The following is a 12624-nucleotide window of genomic DNA, read 5'->3' on the forward strand; positions in this document are numbered from 1 at the left end:
GACAACATGGCGGTGTGTGTGAGGAGCAGAGTTATTGGCATGTGTAGGACGCTTAAGATATCATATTGTACGTTTAATGGTCTTAAAAGAACTATCGACAGGAAATGTTGGAAGAACAATGCTTTATTTTCTACTCACCAGCCTCTAAGATCATTCCATTGGACCGCAGGTAAGGCATTGTTTTGTCACTACTGCGCAGCCATTGTAACAAATGAATTGTAGAAGCTGAAGCTCAGTTTATGTTTTATTCCATTTCATGCTATATTTCTTTATGACAACTGCTTTTTAAAGCTGTGTCAAATGTCTTTCAGTGTTTTTGGAGGGATATGATGTGCAGTAAGAGGAATGTAACCTAATTTAAATACTCTCAAGATGATTTCCGAGTTAAAAATAAACAGTTTGTGAAAAGTTGTCTGCATTGTGTCACGATGAGTAATTGTAAAGGCTTGTACTGATTACAGACAGAGTATATTCTCACTTGGTAATTTTTTAACATATCCAACGTTTCTGTTACCAATACATTATTGCCATACAAATCAGTGTCCCAAAAATATATTTTGGATTGGGTGTCGGAGGGGAGTATTCGTCACTACAAAGAGGGCTGAGAGTGGAAAATTGCCAGTCAGGAAGGCACAAAAGGAGCGGAAAACAGAGATCAACAATTTATTTGTGAATGTTGGGGAGGGTGCGGGAGCTGCGTTATAGGATGATTCAATAAAATATAGAGAGGTAAAAGGTACACGCAGATGCTCCTGATTGGTAAAACAGGGGAGTGAAAAATCGCTCTGGAAAATTGGAGGTGAGAGTGGAAAATTATTTTGATTTGGGTGTCGCTTCCCACCCAAACTGGCAAATTTTGGGACACTGATTATTACAAATACAGATTCACCAGGAGACATGTATTGACCAGCCCTTGATTTTCTCTAATGTCTAATGCTTAGTCAAAGTGTATATTTACATGTGTCCACTGATAACCCATTATTCATATCTTCCCTTAGATGAAACCCTGTGATTTCTGTTTTTGAGACTCCCTGCTTGTTGTTATCTGGGCTTATTAGCAAACAACTTGTTTTGGAGTGTGCTCAGTGCTCACCATAGTAGATAGGAAAGAGGCATGATAGGGAGCGGATCCTCATAGGATGCTCCTAGCCTAATAACCTGTATTAAAAGCTAGGCTATTTTTCAATTAGGTTGACAGTCTGAGTTGCCTAAGTTCATACTCCATGTCATGTGAACATAAGGAGACAGGTGTATTTAAATATTTGAAAGATTCTACACCTTTTATAGGATGGTTATGGATGGGATGGGTATGCCTTCATTGTGAGTGACACAATTACTGAGCTGTTTTCCCTATTTCAGTGAAGCAGCATGGTGACTATGAATGGCAGGATCCCAAATCTGAGGATGAAGTGTAAGTATAAGTATATAAGTGATGGCATTTTGTATTTAAAATCATGTTACATAGTCCTGATTAGAAGTAAGCTTAGGTATTTGATTTCTTTGTCTTCAAAATCAACATTGCACAAAATTAGGCAAGGTTATTATTATAGCTATCATATCATCATCTGGATTAGATGAATTGATGTCAGTGTAATTTAGTGATCCAGCATGGTCGCTTGTATCTTCCTACTTTTGACACTTATCTTTCTCTGCTACTTCAACCCTCTCTGCAAACTTTGTGTACCTACTCTATGAGTTGTCATGTATGAATAACAAGCTTGTGATTCTTTTCAGAGTCAACGTCACGTTTATCAACCGAGATGGCAGTCGTGTCCCTGTCCGAGGGAAGATCGGGGACAACCTCATGTATCTGTCGCACAGATACGGCATAGAGCTGGAAGGAGCGTGCGAGGCGAGCCTGGCGTGCTCCACGTGTCACGTGTACGTGCACCCCGACTACACGGATCGGCTGCCGGAGCCGGTCGAGGAGGAGGAGGACATGCTGGATATGGCCGTCTTCCTCAAGGACAACTCCCGACTCGGTCAGTGGACGCTGACTGGACACATTAGGTTCAGAAGTCACAGAGCTGACTTGCGATGACATGAGTCATTCAGCCTGATAAGGGGGTGCATTATAGCAATCACTTTTCATTTTAAAAGGATCGTCTTAGGTTCACTGGTGTCTCGTAGCTTACGAGGCACCATGAGTGACTACGAGGCTCGTATGTGTTTTCCGATGTTTAGTTTTTTTTCACGTTGTTTGTTTTCATGTTGTAATTTTAACGCGAATGGATACCCTCTTGATCTAAAGCAGGTAACTAGTTTGCATTGCATTTCATCAGGGCTACCAAAGGGTCAGTTCGTCCCATATTTGACCCCTCACCCGTCTCTGTTTCTCAGGCTGTCAGATCATCCTAACCAAAGACCTGGAGGGTGCAGAGTTCACCCTACCGGCGGCCACACGGAACTTCTACGTGGACGGTCACGTGCCGACTCCTCACTGACTCCTGCAGGAGCTTCAGAGGCAGGTCACCTCCCTGTTCACCCGGTCAGATTGTAGAAAAGCAGCTCGTCATGGGAACGCCACCGCCGCCCCGCCGCTGGCCGGTGTTTTTGGGGCCCGGTGGGGCGGTGGTGGTGCTATAGTGATCAGGTGGGGAAGGGGTGCCTTTGTGCTCAACGGGACGCGGGTGGTGGGATCGGGGTGGGTTTGATACCCCGGTGGGGACTGGTGGGGCGGGAGTGTGTTTCTGATTGAGGCTGAGTTGGTATATCTGCTGCTTGACCTTATCAGCTGGTACTGGTTGTTTGCTGCGTTGTGTTTCGTGAAAGTGTGTTACAGCTTGGCATAACCAAATGGTGAACTTTTTCGATCCACTTTTCGCAGTTCAAGGGTACTGATTTGAGGATATCTTCAAGCCCCTCCTCCCCTGCTTTAACATTGTTTGGCCTGACCATTTTCTGATATCGATGTTATGGGCGCCGATGACCACCGCAGTCCGGGCGCCCTAAATCCCCATATCATCATCATCAAAGGAGTGTTTGGTTATGGTTGAGATAATGTCGCCATTCTTTTGGCTTCCGAGATAACCAGCACATCTCTGTATCTGAACTTGTATTATTCATTATTGACTAAGTAGTTCGTTCACCATACTTTAATCCATGCTCGCCTTACCCGTAAAGTTGGTGCGCCATTTCAACGCCCGCGCCAGCTTGGTCTTCATTGCTAGACTGTTGAATGTGTACGGCCACGAGTGAATCATTTATCGACAACAGAGCCTGAGTGGTGATAGCGTTGTTCCATTGGCCAGTCCCTGATCTGGTGTATGCGAACAGTTGGTTATAGAGCAGCGTTGTTAGCTGTCCCCAATGTATCGTGATGACGCGTTGAAATGAGATCTGGGTACTTAGATCGTCATGTGAAATGTGAGTGATGTTGAATAGCGCTGACCAGTGTAGTATTATGAAGGCTGGAACACTGAATGTTCCTGATGCCATTTAACTGGCTTTCAATTTTCTACGGAGCTGTTGGACGCTTACAGGCGTTTGTTGTGACGTAATGAAGATATATATATATATATATATATATATATATATATATATATATATATATATATATATATATATATATATATATATATATATATATATATATATATATATATATATAAAACAGATTAGTGTCGTTTGAGCTGGCGTGCAAACCAATAGGGACAACGAATCCACTAGGCCTTTTGCTGCCGACCATCATCATCAGAACAAAGTCATGTATTTTGATGTTGGCTCAGTTTAAAGGGAGGGTCTGGCGTAGTCCGGACTGAAGCGACACCTTGCGACAACTGAATAGATGTCGAACTCGAACAGACGAGTGTGGCGTCGGGCAAGGTGGGGGGAATGGAAAGGGATGGTGTCTCGCGCCCCGTTTCTTGATATTACATATTACCGTCACAAACGTCATCTCCATTTATTTACCACGATTCTCGCGCGCGCGATAATGATGAACTCGCCGATAGCTCTCGTTCGTGTACCGCAGCTGGGCCGTAGGCGTCACGGACATTGAAAAAAGACACCACGTCGAAATAACACACACGATTACAGCCTACTTGTGCCAGCTGACAATGGTATAAAATTTCGTCAAAACGTAAGGTTCTTCATATGAGCGCTCTTATACCTATGGCATACAATATTCTCGCACATTTGTAGTTTGTGGAGCTTCGCTCCCGATGAACGTCGTCTCAGCGTCGGTCGGCGGCGTTACGGCGCCCGCTCCGCTCCGCCGCCGCGCTCTAAAACACTTCCAACCCGGCCGGAATGTACCCTCTCCGCAGAAAACGATCACACACCGCCGCCGCACTGAATGGTCAGAACTGCACTCCGCCGGCACTGGCGGTGCCGCCGCGGCCGGTGGCGCCACCTACACCAGCGACGGTGGCGCCGCCTGTGGGCGGCCGGCCGGCGTCTACCGGCCGTTGGGCAGGATCTGCCGGCCGGCGCCGTAGGCGGTCATGCCGGACTGGTTGGCGCCCTGGTTGCTGCCGTACTGCAGGCCAATCACCTGCTCGCCCTTCCTCAATACATCTTCGCTGAAGTGCCTCTTGTTCTCATCCGCTACCTTGACGCCCAGCGCCGGGCCGTTGAAGCCCTTCTTTTGCGCCTGAAACGGAGAATGACACGCAATTAGTGATGCCAGACAAATAATTAACGACCATGATTTGCACAGAACGGGTTTAGGGTAGACGGTCCAGCTGGGAGGTTGTGGCTCATATTACATGCAAAAGTCATTGGTCATGTGCACGGAAAGAGCATTAATGCATGCCTACACCGTTACGGAAAATTTGATCGCGAAAGCTTCAAATGTGTGGGGAGGTGATGGTGATGGAATGCAAATTGAGAAACGTTATCATCCCCTCACATGGTGCTTAATATTCACATTACACCATTTAAAGGTGACGGAATCGTGTTCATCAGTGAAAAATTCAGTGCAAGTCGCCGCACAGCTTCACAGTTCACACTAACTGAGCAAGTGAAGCATTGCCCACTATTTCGGATAACTTTTTACCATGAAGCATAAGCACAGTGAAAACACGTGACGTATCTGGACCACGGACGGAGTAGCGGTGCTCAAAGCCGGCCGTCTCACGCCCACATTACCGTCCAGGTGTAACACATGTAACGGCCTGGTGAGCGACCTCTGACCTCTGCGGCGTCCGGAGTGTTTCTGAGCTAATGGCCATCAGCCCAGACACTGGCCGTCGGAAACCGCATTATTATGCAGTCAGGTCGGTGTTCTAGCGCCTAAGGGCAAGCTGAGGCGAGTCTATGGCATTGGCGACCACAACAGCGAACTAAACCGGCGAGTTGCAGGTGCCTGTGATGGTTCTACTTCTCTAGTTGGCACTTTTATATCACAGCCAGCGGGGTTTGTGGCATATCTCAAGGCCGTCTAGAGGATGCTGGACATGGACTCCCTCTGGGTACTATTTGACCAGCCACCACTGGCCTCAGACAGCTCATTTGACCTATATTCAATTCGTGATCGGTGTTCTGAGTGCTAAATTATATCTGTAGCGTCAGCGTGTGCGGCGAGAGGCGCCACGGAAAGCCTTGACGGGATGGGGAGGCGAGACGAGAGGAGGTGGCACGCAGTCTGGTGTGAGGGCGTGTCTCGGCATAGATGGGACGAGGAAATGGTGTGCTGGTGCGTGCGCCGACCTTATTTCGGCACCTTGCGATTACTTACTTAGGGGGGTGAGGCCTGAATGTTTGGCCGACGGCCTAATGCTGTGATATGTGGATTTATATATTTTGTCTTACACATTGAAGCCACTTCATGATCGTGCTGTGGTGCAGGATATCACATTCGGCTTTTCTAACCTATTGATGGAATGCAAGGGGCCAACGCTCTCTGGCCAAGAAAGCTGTTTTTTCTGTTAACTTACCACTCCTCCGAGGGCGTACAGGCAGTCAACCACCTGAAACAGGAGAGAACAAACCGTCACGAAAGGCACTTACTCACCAACGATTTATCGGTTCATCATAGCTATACAGTAAGAACCAGGGCAATGATATATGTAATTGTATATAGGTGCAAGCACACGCCCAAAACAGGCAACATTAGTACAATCAGCACAATGTTAAATAGCTAAATACAATGCTAAACAATCATTACAACTTAGAGTTGTCATTGATCGCCAAAAGCTTTGAAACGGTGTACGGTAACTGATACCGCAGCCATGGCAGAAGTGAGTCACCGCACGAGAGCTAAACATGGTCAATACTAGAGGTGTCAATCGGAACCGAAAATTTTGGAATTCCGAAAATTTCCGAATTCCGATTCGGAAATCGGACGGACAAGTGACAAACACATCGGACATATTCGGAAAACTAGTTGAAAATTACAAATTTCTTAAATAACTTTAAGTTCAAACTTATTTCCATTATCAAGCAAATTGCAAAACATGTCATCAAAATTGGCAGGGGATAGGTGGTTCACACTTCACACATCATTCATAATTATAGTGCAGGTTGAACATAAACATAATTGCATGTAGCAGGTAGCTCTGAGTCAAATATATACCTACCTATACTGTGCCAACTTTTAACCCTAAATTTGAAAATGTGTTTATGAATGGCAATAGCCAATAGGCGACATTGTTGTCAGCAAGTCCATCATTAGATAACACAGGTAATAGGTATGAATATGATGCACAATCATTGACCTGTGGGAAGCACTAGACACCAAAGCAGTAAAGGAGGAAACCCAAAAATAGATTTGCCTCACTTTAAAGTTAACAGAAAAGAGGCTGAAAAATTGCAAATATCAAGGTGTGCCAAGAAGCACAAGAGTCTTACCTAGAACTTCCTATCATAAATCATCCCCTTCCACCCCTTCCCCCCAAAAAATATCCGTGCCAAAATATCGAATACAATGCTACAAAGTAATAAGTATGCCGATAGCCTATCCAAATAAACGTTACCAAAAGATGATGAAATGCGGCGAGAACGTCATAAATGTCACCCAAGGAAAGATGGCCCCCGCATGACAATCAGAGGAGACAAAAAATGACGTTTAAGATAATAAATACAGTCAGTCTGCTTAACAAGCAAATAATTTTCAACAAATTAAAATATTTTGCAATGCATATTAAATTAAAATAAAACAACTTATGGTTAATGCACTTCAATAGGACAAATTATCTGATAATGACGTCATATTATTGATTTACTTTTACATCACCGACTCAAAGCCGGATACCATGTTCCATTCTACCGAGAATGGTAGCATGAAATGTGTTTTCCATTCTACCAAGGATTACAACTTCTTTTTGCTTGTGAATTTCAGTGAATTTGTGCTAAATCATAGCAAGTATTTTTATTTTTGTGATCGCTTATTTTGTTTCGATATTCAGAGATGTGTGGCTCAGTGAAGAGCAGTTTCTTCTTCCATGAACTAGAACTACTTTGCTTTTGCAAGAAGTTGAAGTGTTCTACTATATTATGTACATGTCAGCCAGTGTGATATAAGATGAAGAATGCATTATTGTAAGTGACTAGCTTCTTGCATTATTGCTGCATTAATTCATCATCAAGTGGCTTAGTGTCAAAGGGATGCGGCAAGAAGTCAATATTTGAAAAATGCAAGTTTGAGGGATAAGGCAATGTTTTGCATTATTCCTGCTTACTCAGCTTCAGTTGTAGGCTGTAGCACATTTTGAAGCAGAATAGGCTTGTCTCAATATGCTGTGTTTGTGTAGTATATCAGATTAGGCCTTTTTGCCCAAATGCCCATTTCCTACTCCATATGATATTGCTTCAACATTTTTAGTTGGCAATATTTTGTTCTCAAAACCAGATGGCGGATATCTGTTATCTAGCTATCATGTGGTACATAATAACATATACCTAATATAGATCAGTTCCCCCATCCTCTCTTTCCATATCCAGCTTTCGGACAGTTTTCGGACAAATCCATGCCTTGGACATTTTTCGGACAAAAGTGAGCTAGGATTTTGGACATTGGACGGACATCGGACAAGACATTTCTGAAATTGACACCTCTAGTCAATACCCTCGCACCACTGTTTCCATTGCTATATTACCGTGTTCGGTTATTATTGCCTATACATTCATTATCACTTTGGTCACCAGCGCTATCACTAGTCAGTAGTCACTACATGTGTCGTCACAATCGTCACTAACGCGCTAACTGTCGTTGCTAAGCTGCCGAGCTGTCGCAGCCAGTCGCAGCCGCAGCGCGTTACCACGCAGCAGCTACGCTCGTGTTACCACGCAGCAGCGTTACCACGCAGCGCCGTGGTAACACGAGCCGTTTCCGGTGGTCAGAGGGCCTTGGGTGGTCTTTGTTGGTGAGGTAGGACAAGGGCATCGAAAGCCAGGCTGTGCAAGGCGACAGTTTGGGGAGACTTTTGGTCAGAAATTCAGGCATTGTTATTATTACTGACAGACTAAAACGGGCTTCTCATCGCATATAACTCAACTTCTTTACCCTTTTTACCGAAACAACAATTTTTACCAGGGATGCGGAGCCCTGGAAATTTCAGACGGCTCCGGCTCCGGCTCCGGCTCCGAAAAAAAATCGGCTCCGGCTCCGGCTCCGAGTAAAATGGTCCGGCTCCGGCTTTGGCTCCGGCTCCAATACTCAGTACATCCCCTCTGTAATATTAAATACGGGTGGAAGAAAAAAGACGATGGGATTGGTGCACGTTGCTTCTGTACATATATGCATAACAAGGCCATTTTCATATTTTGAATACCGCATGTTTTACTGCCTTGAAGTGTCAAACCGAGCTAGGTCAATATTTTTTTTCTTCAAAAAAGGAGCCGGAGTCGCCCCTTTTTTTACGGCTCCGGCTCCGGCTCCAGCTCCGGCTCCGGTTCCGGCTCCGGCTCCGCAACCCCTTATTTTTACCAATTGTGATATATAGGTATTGCATGCAACGGAAAACGACCCGTTGTTCTCAAATGGTGCATTTTCCAGGTTAGAAATTGAACATGCTAGCGGCCGACGTTTTGATATTCACTCATAACGTGCACCAGGATACCGTGTATCATGACTCATGAGCCATCAATGGGAGGCTCCGCCCAGTATCTAATACAGCTCACCTACGCCGCCCTTGCACCACTGATTTAAAGTGGCATACCAGCCGCCTCTGCACGCCTCAGCCGCCTCTCCCAGCCCAATGCAGCCCAATGCCTTGCAGAGCGTAACGACCGCCATTCCGTCTCCCATGGCCGGGTCTGAGGCATGACGGTCATTCAGCGCTGTAATTGCATTCGCGGACTGTGACCGCGGCGATGCGCCGTCCGATTACAGCCATCAGTAGCCCTCTCTGGGTATCAGCCGCCGTGTCCCGGTTCGCCGAGGGGTGCGAGTCGCTGACATCACCTCATTAGGACCCGGCTCGGGTCGTGCAGCGTGTGTCTGACTCTGATGGTATGTCGTCAGCTGCTGGCCGGGGCCCTAAACGGGCAGTCGGCAGCCGCAGGAGTGTAGGAGCGCAGTACAGAGCTCTGACCTCCAATGTTTCGATGCTGTTGTAGAGTTTAGACTGAGGACAGGCGTCTACAACTCCACAGAAATTGCATATGGTTTATCAGCCTGCGACTGTCTTTTTATACCATAAGGTGTCTTTTCCTATACTATCCTGCCGTATCACGTTATGCCGTATCGTACTGTGGCATGCAGCATCGTTCTGTCCCATGCCGAACTGAGCTGTGCCACCGCGCCGTTCCCCATGCTCTATTGCAATGGCACAGACATGGAACAGACCCAGACCGGTGGGCCCGCCGTGTGTGACGCCGTGTCCCCTCTAGTCCGCTCTGTTGACCATGTGACACTGTCCCGCCCCGGGCCTGGGTGTTCCCTGTCGCCACATGGGTCGTGTTCCTATAAGCCTGCCAACCACAAGTCAACAATGCCAATTTCCGACAACAAAACTGAGCCAAAATAATCCAACGTTTCGTGTCAACTCTATCAGTTCCATCCGTGTAATGACTCGAATCTTCAGCTCGCACTGACCATTACCCGGCTCTTGGGAAACCAACCAACACTTGCGTGTCATCAGTCATCGTCCAAACATGTTATCTCTCCAATTACACCTCGGGCTCAGCTCATCATCATGGGCCGCCCTCATTGGGAGGTGAAAAATCGAAAGTAGCTGGATCGAATTAGCCACCATGACCACGAGGGCCGGTCCGCCTGTGAGCCCCGTAGGCCGTAGCCTGTCGGTGGAGCGTGTCGGGTCAGAGCACGCGCTCACGCGTTCCGGTACCGCATGGAAGCGAGTGCATTTGGGCAGCACGCGAGCGACCCTGTTACAGGGAGTTGGAAAAGCGGAGACATACTCGTACCTGGAAAACAGACCTGGGAAGTCCATGTTCTGACATGGAGTCGGGGAAGGTCGGCACGGGTTCTGGACAGACGAGGAAGCGTGGATAGGCTGAGGACCCGGGACGTTGTCTGGTCTCGGTCTGTGAGAGACTGCAGATCCATCATTGATACCAGAAGTTCCATTAACATTACATACATTCGAATAAACGTGTCAGGTCCCGGGTTCACGCAGACTGTGAACACACTGTGAACGTCTGACTACCGCACTAACTATAGTTAACACACTGAACTCACCATGTAGAGGTTCTTGTTCTCGTAAAGGTCGTTGACCTGGAACAGGTCTTGGGGCTTCAGGCCGTAGCTTTCACAGCCCTTCAGGAACATCTCGATGTTCTCCCGCTGAAAACAGAACAGAACAGACGTATGTTAATACTTGTGCTGTGGGACACTTGTAAACGTCGGGAAAACCGTTTCGAATGTGGAAGTCACGGAAGACAAGGCTTGAATAGAAAGCATTGCAGAGAGTTGAGACATTTACAAAACGAAGCTTAGGTATTTATCAAATAAAAAAACGAAACAGAGAACTTTAAATAGACACCAGAAAATAAGTTCATTTGTATTCTCTAAGGTCTGACATCGACGTAGGCCGATAATACACAAGCACCTCAATCGCACCAATGTCAAAAACGTCGGGAGTCGGGACATGGAGACGAAGTCTCAAATGAATGATCGTTTACACCGACCCACCCATCCGGCGATACATACCCTACTCCCCCCCCCCCCCTCCTCCTCCTGCCCGCCACCGACTGCTGCACCTCCGTCACGTGCATCGTCTCATCGTACAGAGATTTGTAGACAGGCTGGCCCCTCCCTCCGACCACCCTCTGCCTCAATCCTCGGCGGCAAACCATTGAGATTCAGCGGTCACACTCCCTGGGGTCCAGCAACGCCGGCGGATACTTCGGCCGCCGTCCTCCCATATATCAGCCACCCCGCCCGACGTCTCAGCTCGTTCAGCCCGGGGTGCAACGTGCAACGTGCAGCGTGCAACGGCTGAGCGAACGGCCAGCGTCGCGGCCTTGTTTGGAGGTGCTTACGCGCCGTCAGCCGGCCACTCGTACACACCAATATCGGAGGGTTTCCGTCCAGATAGGGTGCATCTCATTTGGCCGGTATACGGTGCCGCCTTATAAGCACCTGGCCGCTGACTGATTACTGAATCAGCCGGCTACGAATGCGGCGCGGGTGCGGCATACCTGGCTCGTCTACAGTATGGAGGGTGTGTCCCGCATGTGCAGGCATGGACGATAAGACTGGTGGAATGGTCAGATAGGATGAGCTACTTGAACAAGCTGCACTGACCACATGATTGGTCACAGCCCTGTCGCACCTGAGCAGTGGACCCTTGCTCACTGTTCCTCGCAATAGTTAGGTATGCTGTATCCGGCAGAAATGCAGCCTGACGATCCGCATCCAAGCGCATCCCAGTCAGCTCTAAATCGAATCGTTGAATTATTTTTCGCCTGCCGTGCAGAACTACAGAGCTGAAACGTGCCCGGATGTAGCTCCATATCCGGCATCAACGTCAAATAACCAGCCCATCCCTTTCAACAGCAGTTGCAACAGCATATTATGTGCATTTCGAATACAGGTAGCTATAATCCACTGGCGAACTCTATCCCCGCCCCTCGTCCAGCCCCAGCTTCTGCGACGGGCGGAAGTCATGTCACTCCCCTATAGATTAGACCCCGCTGATACCTAGCCTCCCTCACTAACGACGATGTCCGTGACAGCTGAACGTGTCGCTCCCTGCAGCACACAGGAGGGTATACCGGGAGGAGGACTCGGGGACACGGTGCGTCGCGTGAGGTGGGCCGGCCGAGGAATGCGTGGAATGCGGCCCCGTCAGCAGTCACTGCAGAGTCTCCAGTGGGAGTGGTGGCGGTGGTTACGGTGGACGGTGCTGGCTAGACTGAGGACATCTTTGAGCGTCGAAGGGCGGAGCGACAGGGTGGTGGACGATGGAAAAACAGGGTGGAGCAGGCGGTAGGCGGCAGTACATCCGCCCTTACTGCCATCTGCAAAGATGCAGCAATAGCTCTGCAACGGTATGCATTTGAGAAGGCACTTAAAGCTTAGTTCAGTGTACAGTGCATAACGCACATACTCAAACACTAGAGAAGTAAAAGAGCCTGACGAGGGCGACTGCTCGCTCTGCTGAGCACTGTCCGCGATGACTCTACGTAAAACCGCAACACAAAGACATCCTTCCAGTATAGAGGTGGCTCTAGAGACCCGCAGACCAGCTTCTGACGTAACTGACGACCCACAAC

The 12624-nt window shown here is 47.8% G+C and overlaps 2 protein-coding genes across 2 annotated transcripts in view; one reads left to right on the forward strand and one right to left on the reverse strand.

The window, feature by feature from the left end:
- LOC122376520 (adrenodoxin-like protein 1, mitochondrial) lies at positions 1 to 3511 on the forward strand. Its single transcript, XM_043356414.1, has 4 exons — positions 1 to 169; positions 1360 to 1411; positions 1735 to 1982; positions 2341 to 3511. The coding sequence occupies exons 1-4, from the start codon at positions 7 to 9 to the stop codon at positions 2442 to 2444; spliced, it is 567 nt and encodes a 188-aa protein (XP_043212349.1). The 5' UTR covers positions 1 to 6; the 3' UTR covers positions 2445 to 3511.
- A 376-nt stretch (positions 3512 to 3887) lies between these two features.
- LOC122376522 (transgelin-3-like) overlaps positions 3888 to 12624 on the reverse strand; it is a 31927-nt gene continuing 23190 nt past the window's right edge. The window contains exons 4-6 of the mRNA XM_043356416.1: positions 10586 to 10690; positions 5880 to 5912; positions 3888 to 4594 (exon numbers count right to left, since the gene is read on the reverse strand). Coding sequence (XP_043212351.1) covers positions 4400 to 4594; positions 5880 to 5912; positions 10586 to 10690 — 333 coding nt within the window. The 3' untranslated portion in view covers positions 3888 to 4399. The remainder of the gene's footprint in view (positions 4595 to 5879; positions 5913 to 10585; positions 10691 to 12624) is intronic.

This window comes from Amphibalanus amphitrite, unplaced genomic scaffold (genome assembly GCF_019059575.1).
Source record: "Amphibalanus amphitrite isolate SeventyFive unplaced genomic scaffold, NRLGWU_Aamphi_draft 002181F_arrow, whole genome shotgun sequence".
Classification (NCBI taxonomy): domain Eukaryota; kingdom Metazoa; phylum Arthropoda; class Thecostraca; order Balanomorpha; family Balanidae; genus Amphibalanus; species Amphibalanus amphitrite.

Excerpts from the sequence above, each read along its gene's own strand:
- LOC122376520 (XM_043356414.1), top strand. The coding sequence starts at position 7 with ATGGCGGTGTGTGTGAGGAGCAGAGTTATTGGCATGTGTAGGACGCTT. Across the intron at positions 170-1,359 it reads ATCATTCCATTGGACCGCAG|TGAAGCAGCATGGTGACTAT; the intron begins GTAAGGCATTGT and ends TCCCTATTTCAG. Across the intron at positions 1,412-1,734 it reads CCCAAATCTGAGGATGAAGT|AGTCAACGTCACGTTTATCA; the intron begins GTAAGTATAAGT and ends GATTCTTTTCAG.